Source organism: Thalassophryne amazonica, chromosome 13 (genome assembly GCF_902500255.1).
Source record: "Thalassophryne amazonica chromosome 13, fThaAma1.1, whole genome shotgun sequence".
Taxonomy (NCBI): domain Eukaryota; kingdom Metazoa; phylum Chordata; class Actinopteri; order Batrachoidiformes; family Batrachoididae; genus Thalassophryne; species Thalassophryne amazonica.
Window position 1 is genome coordinate 9,172,779 of NC_047115.1, and position 23,951 is coordinate 9,196,729.

A 23,951-nucleotide genomic window follows, 5' to 3' on the forward strand; every position below is an offset into this window, starting at 1 on the left:
ACACAAACACACACGTACAAACGTGCACACACAGATGTGCAAACATGCACACACACCGACACACAGATGTACATACACTTGTGCACATACACAGATGTATATACACTCAAACACACACAAAGATGCACACGCAGACATGCACACACACACTGATGTATGGGTGCTCGGGCGGCTGGTCAGTGTGTGTGTGTGTGTGTGTGTGTGTGTGTGTGTGTGTGTGTGTTCCTGGACAAACAAAGGGTTTGAGGTTCTTATGTAAGACTTTTGATCCTTATCAGCCACATGATGTGATTCCATGCTCTGACTCCGCCCTCACCCCGACCGCCCCCTCCAGACTCCATGTACACGGCACAAACACACAACATCACGCCGTCTCCTCTTGCGTAACTTTCTTTCTGCTCAGCCTGTGAAGAACATAAAGCATTGTGGGAATTATCACTCCTCAGTATTGTCTTGTGTAGAACCATCCGGTTTTTAAAGTTGTTTATCCCTTTGGCGATTCGACATTTAAATGCTCCTTAGGTCTGCCATGTTTTTATTTATTTATTAATTTTAACTCCTTAAGTCTGTTTTTATTTGTTTGTATTAGTTTTATTGTTGTTATATGTTGTTATGTTTTTTTTTTTAACAAACTACTCAAATGAAATTGCCCCTTGTGGGATTAATCAAGTTGTTGATTGATTGATTGATTGACGCTCGGCACTGTGGCAGATGGGTCGGGTCAGTAAGGACGTGGTCACCTAGTTCGTGAATCCCTCTACATATGTGTGCCAAGTTTGATACAAATTACTTTGAATATCAATTACTTTGACCCCAATGACCTTGAGTGTTACCAAAATAAACCCTTTAAAAACACATCTGAGGTTGACCTTCATCCACATCCGAAGGAGAGTCTAAGTCAGCCACCGGCCCTGAAGGAGCAGGTCAAGAAGCAGACGGACACGACCTTGACTCCACTAATTGACGGATTTGACCTCATCTGGGCAATTTCATACCTTCTCCTCCATGTGGGGGGTTGATTTACTAGTGGTTAAAGTGTGTGTGCTCAAGACCAGAGGATCCTCTGTTTGATTCCCTGTCAGATTAGAAAATCACCAAGGTCAAGGACCTGAATTGCCCCCGTTGATCCCAGTGTTCAGTCGAGCGCCTCATTTAGCGATCCTGACAGCTGAACAGGACAAGCTGGCTTAGCAGGTGTAACCCGTAGTGTTGTAATCATTATTTACTCCTTATTTATAGTTCACTTAAATTAATTTAAGTATTACTTACAGTTATACATACAGAGTCTAGAAGTGTCCTTTTGTTTTGTTTTTTTAAATTCACCAATCATTTTGTCTTGTTGGGACAAACATCCTGAAGTGACACATGGGATTGTTTGGGCTGTGAAGGACAAACCTGTCGTGCCCCCCGCCCCCACCCTCACTCGGGCCAACCGGGGGGCAGCCGAAAGACAAACAGCAACAGTGCCGACTTGAGTTGTGTAATTTTGTGTTACTGTCAGTCCAACGGTTGGTCACATGACAATCTCTTTCCCAAGATGGCGGACCAAAACATCACAGACAGAAGCTCAACGTCCCCTCTAGTGTTTATTCATCTCTATGTCCACGTCAGTGAATAGGTCTTGAACGTCATTTCCATCCATCTTTTAGAAATACAGTCTGGTGCTGTACAGTAAATCTGTCTGGAGTCAGCAGTGACTGTGGAAGAGGGAGAGTGATGAGGGAAGCCACCAAGACACTCGTGTCAACTCTAAAGGCTCATGTTGCTGGGATTGAGGAAGCTTTTCACAGTGCAACTTTTGTCTATTGTATCGGCAGTTCTACATCTTCATGGTGGAGTGGAACAAGGGAGCATCGTCTTTTAAAAAAGAAGATATAATATTTCCCAAAAGCACACGGGAGACTCGGGCCTGGTTCTGATCAGTGTTCTTGTCTGGGTGTCTCCCTTTCAAATTAAATCTTGTCACCACCAAATGTCACTGTGGTGAGATGTTCCCAAAATTACAAGAGGTCAAGCGTGTCATAGCACGAGTTAAAATTTGTGATACAACACGCTTTATCTGGAAAAAACAAAAGATAACACTTCAAGATAATGGGGTAAGCAAGCTTTGTTATCGCAAGGTGACGACATTAAAAAATAATAATAAAAATTGCATCAGGAGCATTCTCAGCTACTGTGTGGCGGGGATTTTATAGAATTTTAAGTTTCCAATGAAATAGTTACATTTTATTCAGGTCTGGGTTACAGGAGAACCGGTTATGTATGAAAACTAAAACATCCAGTCCGGACACATGCTCCAAATCCTCCTTCAGGGTTTCAAAGTCCTTCACAGTCCAGATGAGTTGTATCATCCCTAAGGATCATCCCTGAGGTGTGTTTTTGGGTCAAAACAGGGTTCTGTGTCATTCAGACACAAGCCAGAAAGTCCTGTTTTTTTCCTTCTTCTTTGTTTTTGTTTTGTTTTACTAGTTTGGGAGGACCTACGACTTATGCTCTGGTACGACTTATATCCTGAAAAAAATCACTCATTCATTATTATTATTATTATTATTAACAGTAATACTAATAAGTAATTATTTCATTTGAATAACTTATGATCAGTTAATTAATAATATATAATTATTGTTTTCAGTTAGTAATATAAATCAGAATGTCTATTTATATAGAGCTGCCAAAATAAACTAATAACAAAAGTACATAACAGCAATGCACAAAAATAAAAAAATAAAGATGTACTCATGTTTTTATTGTAGTGTTTCCATCACTGTGGGTCAGGAATCTGTGCTCATATGCATCAAATGTTTTTTTTTTTTTTTAAAGTCCTTTTGGTACACACCACAGGCTGAGGGCTTCCTGCATAAATCCACTTGTCACGTCTCTGTCCGTGTCAGTCTGAGGATTCCTTTTGACCACACTGCATCAATTAACATCCCTTGTATTACCCAGCATGTAGTCTTTCTTGCTTATTTTTGGAATTTAAAAGATGATGTATTCAGTAACAGCACATGCTGTGGTGTGCACATGTGCAGCTGTATTCCTGTCCATTCTTATACTCGCCCTCAGGAAACACTATGTTAAAAAAAAGTTAGAAAAATCTGCAACTTATACTCTGGAAAATAGTTCATTTTGGATGCAGTTTTTTCCCATTAAATACTGAATACAACTGAGCTAAATCCTACATATGTAGGATTTTAAAGTAGTGATCTGCATGCTGGTCCTGATCCAGTGACAGTAAGTTGAAGTTGTGTCTCAGTGAGGGAATGCACTCTACTCAGTTCTCCTCTGGACCTCTTTCTTCACAGAAGCTCTTTGCTTCACTCTCAGGTCTTTGTGGTGCAGAAGGAGACTGTACTTTGTTTGACCTGAGTCCCGCTTACGCCGCCCCTTCCACCAAACCGTCTTAATCGACTGTGGGATCGCGGCTGTTCCCAAATGGCCTAATTACCCTCCAGAAATGTAAATAAGGTTATACAATAGTTGGGCCGGGACTCGTCCTGCCTGGAACATGGAGGCCGAGCAGGAAAGTGAAGCAGAGCTGAAAAAAGGAGCACCGGCTTGTTGTTAGCCGTGTTTCTGTGACGGTTACCTCTGTGGTTTCTGAAGCGAGTGAAGATGTTAAAATGAGGTGATGTGAGGAGACAGCGTGGTAAAGAACAGGACTCGATTATGAACATCAAAAGCAACCAGACCTGAGGCAGGCACCTTCATCAGGCTTTGTTCTCATCCACTTAGAAAGGACATCAGGATGGAGAACGCCAGACAGTCAGGCATGACTGAAAGCAGAGCAAACCCTCGTCATGTTTGTCAGGGGGAGGAGCCTGTCATTTGTTCGTTGTTCTTTTGGCGAAGGTTTACCGATGTTTCCTCTCATGGAAAGATCACACAACAGTCGCGTTGCTTTTGAGCTGCTGCATGTTTGTGGTTAATGAAACATTTTCAAAGTGTAAAATATTCGTAAATTGTAATATTTGTGTTGCCACCTGCTGGACATGTCAGGGACTGCTGCACGGAATAAATAACGATGAACTAAATGAAAAAAATGTGTTCAGCAAACCCCTGTCTGATTTTCGACAGCCGCTGCTGTCTAAACTAACTGTCTGAGATTACGAGCCATGTCAGTGATAAACCGTTTGATCCAGAGCAACTCCTGAGGTAACTCTTAGCTTGGCATTTCTCTTTGGAATGTTGTTCCAAAGGAATTCCGGCAGTGGAAAACCAGTATCTGTGTATTTGTAATTGCACTCAGGAAATGTTTATTAATGTTTGATGGGGTGGGTGCAGACAAGATTCTGGGGACATTTAAACAAACTATTTGGACATCCTGTTTAAAGATGCATTTAGGAGCAGCAGAAAAACAAATGGGGGAAAATCCATCTTATGTGGACCGTTATATAAGACAGAATCTCAAATCCTGATGGTGCTTTGAACTAGTACTGTGGAGGAGGAGGGGCTGGGGTTAGGGTTAAACTAGTACGTGGCTGTATAAATCCATTGTTAGTCGAGATGTCCCAGTCTGATTGATTGCGATCAGAATCATCGCAGTCAAGGCATTTTTTGGATTGATTGAAACGGAATTTTTAATCGGTGTCTGATAATCCTAAATCACCAAATAAGTGCACATTCTTTCTTGCTTTGCTTTAGGGGCGCGACGCCAGCAGACCAAACAGACAGTCGTTGTTGCTGCTGCTTCACCACAGAGCCACCACACACGTTTTAAAATCAGTTTTGCACGCTCTATTAATTTAACTATGGAACAAACTTATTTTACTCACACAGATCATCAACAGCCTCACTCTGTTTCGTAATCTTCGAATGATAACTGGCAGTGCTCAGTTTTAAAAAGAGATTTCACTCTACTTCAGAAATGTACGCAGTCTGTTTCTGAAGGATGCCACATGTGATTTAACCTTCTTACCGGCAAATTAGATAGCAATTTCCACAAAAAATAAAGATGTTTTTCTCATTGTTGTGGCTGTGTTCCACCTGTTTACAGAGATGGGACAGGTGCATAGCCAGTGAGGTGAGACCAGAGGTGAGACGAAGTCACAAGTCACTCTCAATTCACGATTGGAACAACCCTAGTTGTTAGAAAATCTTCAAGTATAAGGTGTATTAGATTTTTGGTTTGTATCAACACCCAAATAGTCACCCCTTTGAGTCTGGTCTGCTTGAGTTTCTTCCTCAGAGGGAGTTTTTCCTTACCACTGTTGCTCTGGGGGTTGGTAAGGTTAGACTTTACTTGTGTGAAGCGCCTTGAGGCAACCTTGTTGTGATTTGGCGCTATATAAATGAAAATAAATTGAAATTGAATTGAAATTAAACACCAATGCTACATCAGTTTTAGAAGCTAGCTCTAGACAGTTTATTTATCATGGCAACTAGTTCCTGTTATACGAAGCTTCTCGTCGACAATCGACTTGTAATACCTTAGTAGACAGCAGCATCACCAAAACAGAACGAGGCTTGGAACCACACCATTACATTGTATATCTGTTTAGCCCCTGACAGTGTTTGCATTCTAACTCTGTACTCGACCAGTTAAAGTCCATTTTAACCCAAGTAGTTGAACCCTAAAACATCTCTAAAAAATAATTATGTTGAAAAATCCAAGTTCTCCTTTAAGAGTTCCTTCAGAGCAGTGATAACAGTCCACGATTTTGTAACAAATTCGGTGTCCAACATTAATATGGGTTCAAACTTTGTTCTTCTCGGTCTTGCGTTTTAAGTAGGAAGTAAATGAAGAGTTTCAAGTCTCAAACCTTCTTTATATCAGTTTGCTTGTTTTGTCTGTTTCTTGATCTCCTTCTAGGACCGCTTGTTCTTTGTGATGGAGTATGTTAATGGGGGTGACCTGATGTTTCAAATTCAAAGGTCCAGAAAGTTTGACGAGGCACGATCTCGTTTTTATGCTGCTGAAGTCACTTCTGCACTGATGTTCCTGCACCGGCATGGAGTCATTTACAGGTAACCACGCTCAGACCTTCCATTAGTGGACCAGCAGATCCACCAGAACCAAAACAGTTCATGCTTATGATGACTTTTGGTTGCCAATAGGGCAGCACAGTCTCATTTGAACATTGTGTTTGTGATATCATGGGATTTGACCATTTATGGGGACCGCCACTCCCGTTGCGCAATATATACACAGCATAACTTCACATGGACAAATGGTGTACTGTTTTGTTTTTGGCTGCAATCACCAAAGCAGTCGTAAAAACTGCAGTTTTTTCGGTTCCCAGTGGAGAAATGAAGACAAGGCAAATAGGAAATGTCGTGTCGGTAAGTGTTAGCCTACGAGGTCTGTTAGAAAACTATCCGACCTTTTTATTTTTTTTTTTTAATTCTATGGATTTGAATCGTGCGCTTGCATCAGCCAAGCTTGGACCTTTGTGTGCATGCGTGAGTTTTTTCACGCCTGTCAGTTGCGTCATTCGCCTGTGGGCAGGCTTTGAGTGAGCACTGGTCCAGCCCCCTCGTCGGATTTTCATCGTCAGGAAAATGGCTGAGCGATTGGAGCAGCGCTGAATCAAATTTTTCCAGAAACTGTGAGAGACAGCCAGGTGGAAACCATTCGGAAGATTCAGACGGCTTTCGGTGGCTTTTCATTCGAGTGAGTATCCGAGAAATTGTGTAACAGCTGGACATGTCACAACTTGTCCTGTGAGACTTCCAACACGGACGTGCTTTTTGTTGTGCGCCATGAGCGGCTCCGTCCTGACGCACGAATTCCTCCGCGCGTCTTTCATTACAGAATCTCCTGTAACAGTGGAATGTGCCGCAAAAGTGCTGATGTACACCTCTTCCACAATTTCTCTGGTAGTCAGACGACGTCCCGGATCAACACAGCCTTCACTTTGGAAATGATCTGGTCTTTTCAGCCTGTCGATGGCCACTCAGAGCGCGGCGCACCCTGCGCCACTGTGGGCCGTCTTTAATCCAGTTGTAATGATCCTTAATCTGTGTGACGCCCAGAGTATCCTCACCGAAAGCCGTCTGAATCTTCCGAATGGTTTCCACCTGGCTGTCTCTCACAGTTTCTGGAAAAATTTGATTCAGCACTGCTCCAATCGCTCAGCCATTTTCCTGCCAATGAAAATCCGACGAGGGGGCTGGACCAGTGCTCACTCAAAGCCTGCCCACAGACAAATGACACAACCGACAGGCGTGAAAAAACTCACGCATGCGCACGAAGGTTCAAGCTTGGCTGATGCAAGCGCACATGATTCAAATCCATATAGTTTTTAAAAAAATAAAAAGGTCGGATAGTTCTCTAACAGACCTTGTACACAGCTAACCAGAGCAGCTCCATTCTCTCACCTGCAAAACCGCCTCGACACATTTGTTCTCTGGGTCATAAACAAACCACAACACATGTCCACTTTCCATCGCATTGTTACTTTTTCTTTGCATTTTCACTTTGTTTGCGTGTAATTTGCCCAAAATCTCAGAGAAAGTCCCGTGTTTCCATCCCCGGAAGTAGAGAAATTACATCATATGCATCATATTTTACCCCTTTTGCGCCTGCCCTCAAACGAGACTGCACTGCCCAATTTCTGCAACAATACACATGGTCTCCAGACTAGCACAAATAGGCATGATGACTACATGACACTTTGGTACGATGTCTCTGGAGAGTTCTAGGCTCCTGCTGGAATGATTTTATGCCAAAGCACAGATTACTTGGACTCAAATTGAACATTCTAGTATTGCACAGGAATGTCAACTACAACACTTTGCCCACATGGTCGGGTTCCCTGAGCATAATCAAGCAGATGCCTGTGTTCTTGAGGATGACAGCAACTGAAAAAAGCCCACCATTTGAAAAAGGTCCCACCAAATGTATTACTCTGTGGAGGTGGGAGTGGGCTGGTTGCCTGTCTGGGTGGATGCCAACCTAGACTGGTTCCAGAGTGTGGTGGATATGGTGAACGTTCTACAGTGACTTTATTGGTTGGCTGTAGCTTGAGACTCAAAACAAAATGTTTCCACTTTACTCACTGGAACAATGTTGCACGTGAGCACATCCAGTTCAGATCTTACCTTGAAAGACCTCGCGTCATAGCGCATGTAAAGAAAATGTTTTTTTGTTCAAAATCTCCCAAAATTTCCTGGATAATTTCCTGTATTGTGTTGGTAGAATGGCCCAAGCAGAGGGTCACCTGTTTGAGTCTGGTCTGCTTGAGGTTTCTTCCTCAAATCATCAGAGGGAGTTTTTCCTTACCACTGTCACCTGTGTTCTTGCTCTGGGGGTTAGTAAGGTTTGACCTTACTTGTGTGAAGCGCCTTGAGGCAACTTTGTTGTGATTTGGTGCTATATAAATGAAAATAAATTGAATTTTTTTTCTTATTCATTGTGCTTTAGCCGGTCGTTTGAGATGTGTTTGTCTCGCATGCTTCCATCACAGTAACAGCGCTACTACTGTTTTTGTTATTAGTATTGCGCCATTAACTGGATTTGCATTTTGTAAAGTAGCCTAATAAAGTCAACACTAAATGTAGCCATTGAAACCCCTGATTTAATTTGATGGTGTGGTTTGAAATCAGACTGTGCTTCACTTTCACCTTTTATCAAAGACACTGGAGCTACGCTGGTGACTGTAGGTGGTCGTAGTGTTTATGATTTTTGGTGCAATTAGTGCTTTCTAGAAGAGTTTCCATCACAGCTGTCCAAAATGTAAAAAAAAGAGGACAGAGTATATTTTGTAAGGTTAAGTAGAATTAATTTGCCTTCAGGCTCATAAGAATCTGACGTTTGTGTGAATCTGTGGTTTTTATCTGAACTCCAGTGAGTGGAAAGTCAGAGAATTGTGGCGTCACGAGCTGAAGTTGCGGTCAGAACTTTAGATAATCTCATCACGGGCACAAATAACTTTCTCTGACATCTTTGAAGTCTTCTTTTTAGGTGTTTGAATGATTGTGCAACATACGGTGTATCTTCCGCAGAAGTAAACAAGAATTAGGTGCATATTTGAACACAGAGTCAAAATTACACTGAAGGAGCTTTTGCTCCTTCTGGTCCAATCAGTAACAAATCTTTTCTCGACAGGAGAATTTGTATTGGAATTAAAAATTAAATAAAAATGTAAAAAAAAAAAAAGACATTTGATGCACTTTTTTCTTGTTTATTTAAGTGTGTGTGTGTGTGTGTGTGTGTGTGTGTGTGCAGGGCGACTGCAAAGGGACACACGAGGGCTTGAATTCTTGACTCTTGTTTTGGCAAACTTCAAAAAGAATGTTAAAATTGCAAGATTCAGATGTTCATCATGAGAGCATCGAGGGAAACTGTGACAGATTATCATCGTTTGCTTCAGCTGCTTTTGTTTCAGGAGCCGTCAGTCACCAGGACGAGTCGTGGCACGTCATTCCGGTCAACCATACCACAAAAAAAAAAGGCTGGTATAACTGCTGTTAGATTAGATAATGAGTGAGAGCGACAAAAACGTCCACGTCAGTTTGAACTCACTGACCCAGGAAGTGCAGCGAGGTCGTCTGGGGGAGGAGACGACCTCCCTGTGGGTGTGAATCCTTCAGCCATAATATCATTGTTCAGCCGAAAGCAAACAGGCGCATCTGCGAATCAACACACAGCAACAACGTGACTCAAGACGTGTAGTCCCCAAAATACCAAAGTCAGCTCTTCTTTTTGGTGGGAAAACCTGTATGCAGAACAGACCAAATTAACACTTTACAATCAGGGGACTTTCATTGGCAATAGTTCATGCAAACATCACCAATAACCAGCAGTGAATTTAGAAGTGTAACTTAGTAATTTACCATTACTACACTCAGCTACCTTATAATTAATGCTTATTACAGCATTAATTACTGTGAGCACCATTAATAAATTATTACTAAACACAGTTAACTCTTAATTAATGGTTATTGTTGCATTAACTAACATTAACAGTTATAGTAATAGTAATAGTTATAGTAACATTAACAGTTACAGTAATAACTGATTACTAAACACAGTTAACTCTTAAATGATGTTTATGACAGCATTAAATAGCATGAACACATTGATAAATGTTTACTAAACACAGTTAACACAATTAACTCTTAATTGATATTTATTACAGCATTAACTAACATGAACACTATTAATACATGATCACTAAACACAATTAACTCTTAATTGATGTTTATTACAGCATTAAATAATGTTAAATAACACAAACACATTGATAAAATAAAATAAACATTGATAAAATAAAATATTTACTAAACACAGTTAACTCTTAATTAATTTGTAATCATTAATTAACCTGAACATGTTTATTACAGCATTAACTAACATGAGCACCATTAATAAATGATTACTAAACACAATTAATGTTTAATTCATGTTCATTACAGCATTAACTAACATGAACACATTGATAAATATTTACTAAACACAGTTAACTCTTAATTAATTTGAAATCATTAATTAACCTGAACATGTTAATAAACGATTACTAAACACAACTGGCTCTTAATTAAAGCTTATTATAGCATTACCTAACATGAGCACTGTTAATAAATAACTAAATTACTAAACATTGTTGACTCTTATTTAATAGTTATTGTGGCATTAGCTAGCATGAACATCTTAATAAATGATTACTAAACACAGTTGACTATTACTGAATGAGTGAAATCACCTACAGCTGAAGCAGTTAATCAGTATCTTTGTTGACTCAAAAAAATAATTACCTCCGCCAAGGAGGTTATGTTTATCGGTCGTGTCCGTTTGTTTGTTGGTTGGTTGGTTTGTTTAGCAGGATTATTCAAAAAAATCCTTGACGGATTTCAATGAAATTTTTACCAGGGGTGTATCTTGGCCTAACTTAGAAGTCAGTAATTTTTGGTAATGATCCGGAACACGATCCGGATCCAGTAATTATTTAAGGATTCTTTGTCATTGCAGGATAGGGCAGATTTCAACATTTTTTGCATCTAACTTCATGAAGACGGGTCACAAAAGCTGAACAAAAATTAAGTTACGACACAACAATAATGTAGCATTTGTTCCTCCTCACTGAATAAACTTATTAGAAAATAAACTTGTGTAGTTCATGTAGTTTCTCTTTATAAATACATTTGCTGAATATCTAAGGGTTTAACCACTGAATCTGAAACATGACGGTAGATGCGTGAAACGACGTGAATTAAGTCTCTTTGCCAAAGGGTATTCCATGTAACGTCAGTGACCCTATGGCCTTGGCGGAGGTTTGCGCTCTCCGAGTGCTTCTAGTTCAGTTTCAAACTGTCCAATCAAATCAGTGCTGACAGAAATCCTCTGTAAGATATTTCACCTGAAAACTGTGTGACAAAAGGTAAAGGTCGGTTATCTGTGTCAGGGTTTGAGGTTTTGTCTTGTTATCTGGTTTTATTTTTCTGGTCTGTTTTGTTATTTTTTCTGATTCATTGGTTTTCTGTATGTTTTTTCTCTTGCTGGGTTTTTCTGCTTGGGTCCATCTGTCTCTAGTTCTCTTGTCTGTCTCTTGGTTCTTGGTGGTGGGTATTTCACTCTCTTTGGCCACGCCCTTGTTCTGGTGCTTTCCACACACACCTGTTCCTGATTTGCAGCTCATCACCTGGGGTTTTATAAGCTCAGTGGGTGCATTAGTCCTTTGCCAGATTGATGCGCCTTGTGCCTTCTCTCCAGCTCTGTACCTTGTGTTCCATAGTCCTGCCTGCCTCGTTGTGTTCCTGATCCCCTGCCTGTTTGATCGACCACGCCTCAGCCTGATGATTTTTGTACTGCTGTATTTTGTGGACTGCCAACCTCTGCTATCCTCACAAGTAAAGCCTTTTTACAACCAAAGCTGTTTGTTCGAGCCATGCATTTGTGTCCAGCCATTTCTGACCAACCAGCCTGATAGATCTGCTACCTTTAGACATTGATGAGGCACGGCGGCGTTTAGCTGAGAGTTTTATTTCTACCCTATGGGTTGATGTGATGAATGAGAGCGCCGTCGGAAGTGAATGAAACTGAACATATTTACTTTAAGCTCTTGGTGTCTCTGCAGCTTCTGTGTAACATCACAGAAGCTTCTTCAAACATCAGTTACAAGTTTAATGTTGACTCTTGTTATCTGCTGCCGCACCTCCACACTTTCCCTTCAGGCTTTAATAGCGTCTCATCGTATTTTATCTGATGAGAGTTTAGTTGGTGGCTTTTCGTGTGTCGTCTAATCAAACGCTGCAATCACGCCGGCGCGGTCTGCTGGCTTCAGGGAGACTGATTGTCTCTTTAACCCTACAGGTAGAATATTTTTTTTGCTTAAAGTCGAAGCGACACTTTAATCAAAAGTAGCTTTGATTTCTTTTTGTTGTGTTTTTTTAAATCTCTCTCCCCTTCTTTTTTCTTAATTTCTCTCTCCTCTTGTTGAACATTTCCTTTTTTAGGACCTTGTAATTATTCTCTCTCAAAATGTTTGCATTATGTTTCAAAACATTTGCAGTATTTTTGTGTCACCTCAACATTTTTGAGTTTCCTCGCAAAATGTTGGCATTTACGTGCCACCTTTTTTAACTTCATGCACTGTGTTTTAGGTTCCAAAAACAAAATGGATTCAAACATATTGTGATAGAAAATAAAAATATTTAGAGGCATCTTCAGAAATACTGAGTTCAAAAATTTGTTATGGGAAAGCAAAAATGTCGCAAGATAATCGTTTAAGGACTTCATTGTTTACATTGCAAAAGTTTCGCAATATTTTTGTGTCACCTCAGAATTGTGATGCAACAAATATTTCGAGGGACTTCAAACATAATGTGAGGGGTGAAATGCAGCTCCATGGAAAAATATTCCATGGATTTGGGAAAATGTAGTGAGGGAATGCAGATGTTTTGCAAAGAAACTAAAAACTTTGCACAGATCAAAACTGTTTGCAGTATTTTTATGTCACTGCAGAATTTTTGTGAAACAAATATTTCAAAGGTATTGTGAAGAAATGTAAAAATGTGTTGTGCACAGTTTAACCCCTTAACGCCCATCGTCGCATATATGCTACAATCTCTGACTCAAATATGCAACTTACCAAATTGACCTGTATGCCCGTTGTCGCAAATTTGCAACATACCGTCAGTATTATTATAACATTATAAAATAAAGTCATTACCAGAATAACCAATATTACTATCTAGTTTTTGTGCAAAAGTGAAATTAATAATCTCAACATTATTTACCATCTACTTAAAGGCAAAAACACACACAAAACATTTTTTTATATACAGCTATATAAATTCGGACATTAAGGGGTTAAAAATGTGTACAATTTGGAAGGAAACTCAAAAAAATGTTATGTGAAAAAATGTTTCCATTTCACATCTTTTTTTTTTTTGTTTTGGCATTCCTTCAAAATATGTGTAAATTCCCTGGGAAAATTATTCTGTGATCTAAAAATTTATATTCCAGATGAAGAGTGATCATGTTAACACTCTGCAACTTGAATTAACACTGAGGGTTTTACTGTGTAGGGACCAAAATGGCAAAAACTTTTCTGTCATCACTCATTTAGAATGTGACTATAAAACATTTTTGCAGCTACATCCAGACTTTTTGTTGATACTTTAAATCTTCAGTTGTAAAAATTTGAAGACAGTTGGACAAGTTGTGAAAGAGTGGGCAGTCATCAACTCATTAGGAAATCAAAAAAATAAAGTTTGTTTCCATTAACAGGTGAATAGTTCAAAGTGAGACATGTAAAGGTGGTATAGCTGGTATGACAGTGTTGTTTGATGATGTTCAGATTTGGTCTTTTGGAGCAACATTCATTCTCTCACATTGAAAGGTTCTTAGAATCATCACGTCTAAATCAGCTACGTGCTCCGTTGGGTTTCATGGCACAATTTCAGCCACCGTTAGGATCAGAGCCAAAATCAAGGAAATAATTGTTTTGTTTGCTTTGTATTATTTTTGGCTGCAGAACCGAGAGTTAACTGTCCGCCCAAAGTCTGTCTCACATTCTCAAACTCTCAGACCTTCAAGGTTTGAAATGTAGGTGGAAAAAGAGTTTGAACTTTTACAACTTAAACTACAACTTTTATTGAATGGCAGACAGTGTTCAATTATAACAAACCCTTTTCGTAATAACTGTTAAATTGTTCATTGTTAGATTACTACATTTTATTTAATTTTGGAGGGTTTTTTAAAACCCAGTTTTGTTTTATTATCACAGGCAAAGACTTTATATCACCTGCATTTGTGCTTCAGTTAGTTGTTGCAGTTTTGGTTGGAAGTACTGAACCAGTTTTCCTGATTAAAAAAGTTGAGTTTGGCCAGTAAATTGTACAAGCACTTTGTTCTTTTTAAAAGTGTTACTCCTTTGTAAATAAAAGTTACTAACCGGTGATTGTTTCCACACAACAACAATAAAAAGCCACAATAATGATGATGATAATAATAATAACAACAATAATAATAATAATAGTTGTTCTTTTAAGGCTTTTTGGATGTAGGTATGCAACCTAATGTTATTTTAACTTTTATACATTAGTCTGTTATTTTTGTGGCTCTTACATTGTTGGTTTTCTTTTCTTCAACTTTGGCAAGATTAAATTTCCATCCAGAGGTTTAATTAGTCTGACTCCACTTGGCATTCACAGATGTTATGATTAATGGCTCGGGCTTTCGTCGCAGTTTTTTCAGTCATGCTGTTTTACTTCCAGTCAGTATTACTCTGTCAGATGTTGGAAGCAGAAGCATACAAAACACAGTTAGGAATTACATCAGTTCTCTGCAGAATTAATTCAACTGTAATTACAAAATGGCAAACTCTTTAAAGTGATATTATATGTCCATCAAGGTCCGTTACCGTCCACGAGACAATAGTATTGTCAGCAGCATGCACTGATATCCTTCTGTATGAACAAACAAATTATTCATTATTTTACCTTCTCGTGAACAATTTTTTATTGCCATCATTTGGAGATTTTAAGTGAGATTGTGGAAACCTTCATCTTAGCCGTTTTTGTTATTTATCATTTACTTTGCATGAGATCATGATTATGAGACACTCGGTCATACTCACAATTTGTGAATTATAAGGCGTCTTTACAAGATACTGCCATCATTACAATGTGGGGCATCATTCACTTTGCATGATGCCATAATTATGAGACACAACGCCATACTTAGAATTAGAAATTATGTCATCTTTACAAGATGCTGAGTCATAACTACAATAAACTATTGTCATTATGAAGTGGGACATTATCATTTACTTTAGGTCATAATTATGACACACTAAGGCATCTTTACAAGATGCTGAGTCATAATTACAAGATGCTGTCATTATCCCTGTGACTCCTAATTGGAGTAATCAGGCATAGAAAATGAATGAATGTGTCATTATTACCACTTGCAACATTATCATTTACTTCACATGAGGCCATAATTATGATGCACTGCTATCGTACATACAATTATGCATTTGAGGCATCTTTACAACTTGCTGGAGGCATACTTACAAGATGCTGAGTCATCTTTTCAAGATGCTGTGTTGTCATTACTTTTCAGCATTATCATTTACTTCACATGAGGTCATAATTATGATGCACTGTTATCGTACTTACAATTATGCATTTGAGGCATCTTTACAACTTGCTGGAGTCATACTTACAAGATGCTGAGTCGTCTTTTCGAGATGCTGTGTCATCATTGCCACTTGCGACATTATCATTTACTTTGCATGCGGTCACAATTATGACACACTAGGTCATACTTAGAATCAAGAATTATAAAGCATCTTTGCAAGATGGTGAGTCATAATTACAAGCTGCTGTGTCATCATCCCCATGACCCTTAATTGGAGTAAGCAGGTATAGAAAATGAGTGAATGAATGTGTCCTCATTACGAGATGCAACATTATTATTTACTTTGAATGAGGTCATACTTATGAGACATGAGGTCATATATTTAGAATTTGGAATTATGTCATCTTTACAAGATGCTGAGTCATAACTACATGCTGCTGTATCATCATCCCCATGACCCTTATTTGGAGTAAGCAGGTATAGAAAATGAGTGAATGAATGTGTCCTCATTACGAGGTGCAACATTATTATTTACTTTGAATGAGGTCATACTTATGAGACATGAGGTCATATATTTAGAATTTGGAATTATGTCATCTTTACAAGATGCTGAGTCATAACTACATGTTGCTGTGTCATTAGTTACGAGGTGCGATATTATCATTTACTTCGAATGAGGTCATACTTATGATGCACTTTTATCCTACTTACCATTATGAATTACAAGGCATCTTGACAACATGCTGAGTCATAATTACAAGATGTTGAGTCATCTTTTCAAGATGCTGTGTCATCATTGCCACTTGCGACATTATCATTTACTTTGCACGCGGTCGCAATTATGACACACTAGGTCATACTTAGAATCAGGAATTATAAAGCATCTTTGCAAGATGCTGAGTCATAATTACAAGCTGCTGTGTCATCATCCCCATGACCCTTATTTGGAGTAAGCAGGTATAGAAAATGAGTGAATGAATGTGTCCTCATTACGAGGTGCAACATTATTTGCTTTGAATGAGGTCATACTTATGAGACATGAGGTCGTATATTTAGAATTTGGAATTATGTCATCTGTACAAGATGCTGAGTCATAACTACATGTTGCTGTGTCATTAGTTACGAGGTGCGATATTATCATTTACTTCGAATGAGGTCATACTTATGCACTTTTATCCTACTTACCATTATGAATTACAAGGCATCTTGACAACATGCTGAGTCATAATTACAAGATGCTGAGTCATCTTTTCAAGATGCTGTGTTGTCATTACCACTTGAGACATTATCATTTACTTCACATGAGATCCGTCTCTGTTTGACTTTTCACTCAGTGGGACAAAGTCAGTTTTGAGAGCTGGAAAATACGGATGGCACAGTACCAGAGAACTGCTGCTCGGTGTGTCTGTTCACCGTGAATCCACAAATGCTGAGTTATGTCTGCAAAAGCGCTGACTGCTTGAACTTATCACCTCTCTCGCTCTCCCTGACCCACTTTGTTCCAGAAGAAAATGAACAAGTCTTTTGAGAACATTATGTCTCGTGTCTCCTGCGCCCTCCTTTCCTCTTCCTCCTCTTAGGTTTTCTCTCCGTTCTCATTTTGAGAGCAAATGAAAAGATTGATGTGATCTTGTAGATGAAGCAGTTTCAGGCTGGTCTGAGGCCGGGCAGCATTCTGGGGTGAGCGTATACAACCGCCAGCGTGCCGTCAACCGCCGTTGGTGGAAATCAGGAAGATGTTTGTGTGTGACCTCAGATTGATTACGAAACAGTTTTTCAATTCTTGCTTGTTGTTGCAAAAGAGATCTGAGAAGGAAAAAAAATTTCCACCAAACATGCAAATGATCATAAACACAAACAGGAACCAGAAAAACTCTCAGAGGTCTCTGTCAGGACTGTGGTCCTCAAACACCACACTACGTAGCCACCTTGGGTCCTGGATTGCAACCACCTGGGCAGACAACGTGGGCGTGTCCTTGGCCTTCTCCAGCCGATGGGTTCCTCATCCTTCTGAACTTCCTTAATTGTTGATGGTATTGATTTAGCACGACACTACAGACCTTCCTCAAAGATTTTGGTCCATATTGACGTGATGCCGTCAGAGCTGCAGGACCATAACCAACAGCAGCCTGATCTCTATATACAAGGCAGGATGGGGTTGTGCTTTCATGTTCTTTATTCCTGAGGCTGACCCCACTGTCTTAATATAGCAGCAGAAATTGAGAATGTTCAGATCAGGCAACGTTTCCCAATGGAAGACCATTGTGCAGTTTTGGTAGTTTTGGCTACTGTCGCCTCAGTCTCCTGTTCTTAGCTGACAGGAAGTGGCGCCTGGTGTGGTCTTACTCTTCTTCGTGCTTACACATGTTTTGCAGATCTTTGTTGGAACAGACGGTTGAGTTACTGGTGCCTTTATTATCAGCTCAAAGCAGTTTGGTAATTCTTCTCTCATCTCTGCAATCAATGAGGTATTTTCTCCCAAAGAACAGCCGCTCGCGGGCTGCTTCTTCTTTTTCCGGCTACACCCTGTAGACCTTGGCGATCGTTGTGTGTAAATACCAGTCAACCAGCAATAGATGAAATACACCAACTACCATGCTACATTCAAAATCTCCTTTCCTCACTATTCTGATGTTTGAACTTCAGCAGATCTTTCTTGACCATGTCTTCTTGCCGAACACCATTGAGTTCCTGCCATGTGTTTGGTTGATGAGATGTTTGTAGTAATCAGGTCTAGTGTACCCGTTGACATGACCAGTGAGTGACCGGCAAGTTTTGTCAGCTTTGAAAAACGGTTATCAAATTTCAGTGCATTAAAGAAAGTGTTTATTTTTATCGATCGATACTCCAGATTTTCAGTTCAAGACCTTGCTTTGTCTCCAGGGGGCCATTCGGAGGCCCTCACAGTAGCTGGAGGAGAAGAACATTTAGGAACACAAACATGCAAACCAGCTGTACATGATGACCGTGTGAAAAAGTGAAAAAATGTTGGTGCAAAATAAACCGAATAAACAACAGAGCAGCGGCACCTAAAATAAATGGTGCAGATGTATAAACCGGTAAAGGGTCTATAAACAGGTATTGACTCTACAAGCAGGTAGAGGATCTATAAATGGGGGTATAAATGGTGTAAACTGTAAACAGTGACGGAGCCGGCAGAAAATACATACACACACACACACACACACAACTAAACTTGTGTTTACACTGCAAAATGTGCAAGAACAACAAGAGTGCAGTCACTCCATGCCGTAATACGGGAGGTGATGGTCTAGTGGTTGAGCGTTGGTCTTAAGGCCAGAAGATCCTTGGTTCTAATCCCAACCTGAACGGAAAATCACTAAGGGCCCTTGGGCAAGGTCCTTCATCCCCGAGTTGCTCCCGGTGTGTAGTGAGCACCTTGCATGTCAAAACCCTGACATCGGGGTGAATGTGAGGCATTATTGTAAAGCGCTTTGAGTGTCTGATGCATTTACCATTTACTTTGTAATAATTACACATGGCATTTGTTAATAATATGTAAACTGAGTTGTTGCCTTGTTCATCATTTGTAAAGCATTGTTCATTGTTCAAACATCAATTTCCATCCATAAGTCATTTGTCATCAGTTATAAATGTTTTGTTCCTGGTAAATAAGCACAGCAGAAATATGTTTAGTAACTGAATTATATTTAATAAACAATGTGTTAATCATTTCTAAAGTAAGTAATATTTCAATTATTGGACACTTAGCATGTGTTTCAGTAACACTAGCTAAGACACCAGCACAGACACCACCGGGCACTCACAAGTTACACTTTGTTTTGCATATGTTATTCGTTAGTGTTTTCAGTGTTTTCATTGTTATTGTTGTGTCTGACTAACATGGATGCCCTTTTCTGTTCGCTGCAAGTCAAATCTACCTACGGGTACAAATAAAGTCACCTGAACCTGAACCTGAACCTTCATAACTCATTTATAAATATTTTGTAAAGTATTAAAAGTCCTGACTTCACACAATATATAACAAATTGTGATTAACGTATGAATTAATCATGAGCTGGTCCGACAAGCCAGCGTATGTCTGAATCATTACATTTATAAAGGCGTGCATAAATGTAGGTCCAAATAGTTTATTAGTAATTTTCATCTTCAAATTGATCTTTATAAATTCTTTATCAACAAATGGTTAATGCATCATTTATTAGATATTAAAAAAACCTATTTATACTGTAAACCACTTTAAGATGGGTTTAATTATTGAACCAAACATTTAGAACTGTTTACAAATGACTTATTGATGAGAATCAAATTATTAACAATACTTTACAAATGATGAACAAAGCATTGCATAAAAGCTTAGAAATGCATAAAAATGTGTGAACTGTGTAGTTATTATAAAGTGATACCATAATACATTACTAGCACTATTATTATTATTATTATTATTATTATTATGCTGTTGTTCTTTGTTATTAACACAAGCAATAAATCTTTAAAAAAAATCTTCCCCAGAAGTTTAAGCTTTTAAATTTAACTCTGTACTAGATCAAACCCAAGTTGTGCATCTATGAAAATGTATAATAGAATTACAGTGTAATAATTTGGCAATTTTATATCACCTAAATCACCTGGCCCAGAATCATGTGACTGATGATGTCACACATTCAGATCTATAAATGCTGACATGCAAAATATATATTTTTATTTTCATAAATTTACTGAGTTCATATGCATGGGTAAATGTAACACACACACACACACACACACATATATATATATATATATATATATGCACACACACAAACACACAGAGGTTAAGTGTTAGAGTGCATTGGGGTCACTGCTGAGGGCGTCATGGAAAAATCACTAAAGAGTAAAATGAGACACAGGAAATGCTCTGAATTGAGGCTGGTGTGTGTGTGTGTGCGCGCGCGCGTGCGTGTGCTCATTTGCTGAACTCTCACTTGGTTACAACTCGTGTTTTTTCACAAAACATCTTCAGTGATGTTCCAGCATCTCAGTGACACAAACTAAAATCAGCCTCTGTGTGTCATGACAAAGTTCAGATTTGTTCAGAGAAGTTAATTGCATTTTTTTTTTGTTGTTGTTGTTTGTGGCTTTATTTGTTTTCATGTGTTAAAGGACTGTAATGTGTATTTAACAACAAAGTAGTTTGTGTGATGCACACTGAGAGCACAGTTACTAATCAGGGTAGTTTTCTGACCTTATCATCATTTTTATGCACATTTCAGTGTATATCACCATATATCAAGGTGTGTGTTATTATTAGCTAGCTTCTTTTAACAGGCAGTCAAAAGTCAGAAATGCAAACTCTCTTGAAGTAGCCGAGCTATTGAGGCCGTGTGATCACCCAACAGTCAGACGTGCTATTGGAAATAGTCAACAGGGTCGCAAGAAACATGTGAGGAAGAAAAAAAAAAGCAAATTAGCTTCAAAAGACTTGAGAAGAATTAAATGTGACACTACCAGAAACCCATTATTCTCCAGTGCCATCCAGAACTCCAACCTACCTGGAGGCTCCGGAAGTACAAGGTGTTCAGTGCCCAGAGACGTGACCAAGGTAAGGAAGACCACCGAGGTCTGCCAGACTCTGTAGGAGCTAAGTCGATGTCCATCTGGCAACGCTGAGGGAAAATTTTCAACATGCTTAAAATCTTCATGATTTATGCTGAAATGCTGCCAAGAGTTCAGCTCCGCTACCACTGTATCGCCTTCGCTAGAACGTCATCTGTTCCCTTCCTCCAGGCTCCACTGGCCATCATCGGAGACTTGACCAGACACATCACCACCTGCTCTGGAGCCCTTGGGCATAAAGGAATGTGAAGAAATATGAAGAAACTGTTTCAGCGATGCATCAGTAGCAAGTGGCACAATCGCCATGTTACGTCGAGTTTATACAGGCTACATTACATGACATCACAAATGTTGAGTCGATGATCAGTTACGCTTCTGCTCAGTGGAAGGCATGATCAATGTGCCCGCCTTCCGCTGGCAACAGTTGAACTCCATCCTACAGTAAGTTAGCGGAGCATTGGCACACTTTGAGCTCTGCCAGTATAACGTCACCCCCTGCTGAGCTACGCCGGCCTGCGTCAAAGACAGGAAACTTGAACCCCTGCCTTCTCCAGCATTTCCGGCATCAGTGGCATCACGTCTTGGTGTGAATGGACCCTCGTGAACAGATGGCTACGATGCTTTATTCATGTCTGCTGGTAATGTTTAATTCTGGCTTTAACGTGGTTATAAAATCACATCAGCTGTGCAGCCTATAGGACAGACTTGAGTCTAAAGTATCTGTGAAAGTGTTTAAAGTGATAGACAGCAAGTTGAGAGGCGCACCGACAATGTAAATGCGGTGCCAGCGTCGAGGCTGTTTCCTATTATGCAACAAGGATTCGCCGTTTTGATCCGCCTCCCGCCTGGCGAAGAAGCTCTTCTCATCAACCACAACTAAAACGTTCACATAAATCAAAAAGGTTCCATTAATGCTGCTCAACACCTGCAGCTGCTTACTATTAGATTTTCCGGCTGTGAGGTGATGTGTCACACCCACATTAATGTCCGCGGCCAGGAAAACGCAATCACACGCGCATTACCCATCATCCCCTCTGTTCTCCCTGATTATAATCCAAAGCTAATGTGTGGAGATGTTTGCCAGCAGGCTTTCTGCCTGTGGCTGCACACAAGAAAAGGTTCTGCTCTGGACTGCATCAACTGCCCAAATGCCTTTGAGCAAGGCACAGTCTTTGCCATGAACAACCAAACACAACTCCAGGACAAACGTCTTCCAGCCATCTTTAGTCAGACAAAAACACACCGAAACAACACATTTTCTTCTAAACTCAACTTTGTTCTTGTACTCTGAAAGATCCAAAAAAATGACTTGTTTAAGAAATGTGTTGGTTTATAGAAAATAAACCAGAAATTGTCATTATTTGTCTCTTTTTTCTCAGTCTTTTAAATGTCACAAAATCGATCAAATGTAGTTGCTATTGAAATCTAAACATCATATGGTGTAGGTTTATTTTTGTACCATGTTGCATGTTACCGTAAGTGTATCTATGAGTTCTACAAAAAAGTCATTCGAAATATCCTCAAGTAGTTACATAACCAAGGAGAAGCGTGACGTAGTGTCAAAGTGCCGTGTTTGTATAAAGAAATACGGTTTGTTCACTCAAACCCTCATCAACTTTTACCAACCCGCAATAGAGAGCGTCTTAACTGGAAGCGCGCTGCTTTGGTTTGGCAGCATTACAGCGTTTCACCACAAGCTCCTGACGGAACAAATCATAGAGGACAACTGTTACCGTCGCCACAAGACGACTACACCACCCGCTGCAGGATGAAGGACCCGAGTCGACCCAGGACAGGGCTTCTTCTCAAATCTCCCTTCAGGGAGCACTTAATGTGCACCAGAACTCGGACCTCCCGCCGCAGACTGTTGTCACCCTCAGGCGGTGAGGGATTACTTTTTTTGGACGTTTAGGCATTGGTTTTGCTTTTGCTTTTAACTCTATTTTTTTTAACAATAAAATAATTTTGTCCTTGGTTGACCCTGAAACATTCCTCCCAGTGTGTTCTGAATTGGATCAAACCTCAAGAGTTATTTTATACAAACATTGATCCAAAAACATTCCCCCAACATGCACTACCTCCACACGTAGGTGTGCAAGGTAGGCCAGTATTCACGCTTGTTTTTTTTCTCTCTTCAGTTAATCATTTTAGTGGAATCAAAGCAGGATTTGAAGTCGTCTTCCCATTTTAGATCAGTAAACGTCAATTCTTACAACTCTTACGAACAATAACTAGAAGTTGTGAATTGGTGATGACTGGATGTTTTCCTTCATCTGTATTTTCAGTGACCGTTGCTTCACCCAAATTTGATCTATTAAATGAAAGTCTGATTAGGCTCCACTGCAGGTTGTCGTGTCCAGTTATTTCAATTTTAACTTTCTGTTGGAAGATTGGAATGCTATCATACAAACTCCAAAATTTTGCTCAAGTCTTGTGTCAACATTAAACTCTGCATTTCAAATATGAGAAAAGAAAAACATTTATTAAAAAGACTGACGGCAAGCGGCGACATGTCAGACTTCTGTTAGAGGTGCTTTTAGTTCCTTCACACGTCATTATTTCACATCAGTTCACGCGACGGAATTATAGTATAAATCACACTGAAGTGCCACCATTAGCATTCGACACAATATTCCTAGAAGATGCTGTATTTCTACTTATCAAACCTGTTTGCACTTGTTTTGTTTTTTTAAATTTCCTGTTATGTTAGCAAACTTTTTTAAACGTGTGTACATTTCGTTTTTTTTTTTTTTTTTTTCAGCCCATTCATCACAAAAGATTTAGATTTCTGTAAGTTGTGGGAACAACATGCTCGTCGTGAAAACCACAATTGGAGGAAATGTAAATA

At 39.5% G+C, this 23,951-nt stretch overlaps 1 protein-coding gene across 2 annotated transcripts in view; it reads left to right on the forward strand.

The window, feature by feature from the left end:
- The window catches only part of LOC117523126 (protein kinase C epsilon type-like), a 110,457-nt gene that overhangs the window by 72,014 nt on the left and 14,492 nt on the right, over positions 1-23,951 (forward strand). For both annotated transcript variants that reach the window (XM_034184544.1, XM_034184545.1), the window contains one exon: positions 5,810-5,964. In XM_034184544.1, coding sequence (XP_034040435.1) covers positions 5,810-5,964 — 155 coding nt within the window. The remainder of the gene's footprint in view (positions 1-5,809; positions 5,965-23,951) is intronic.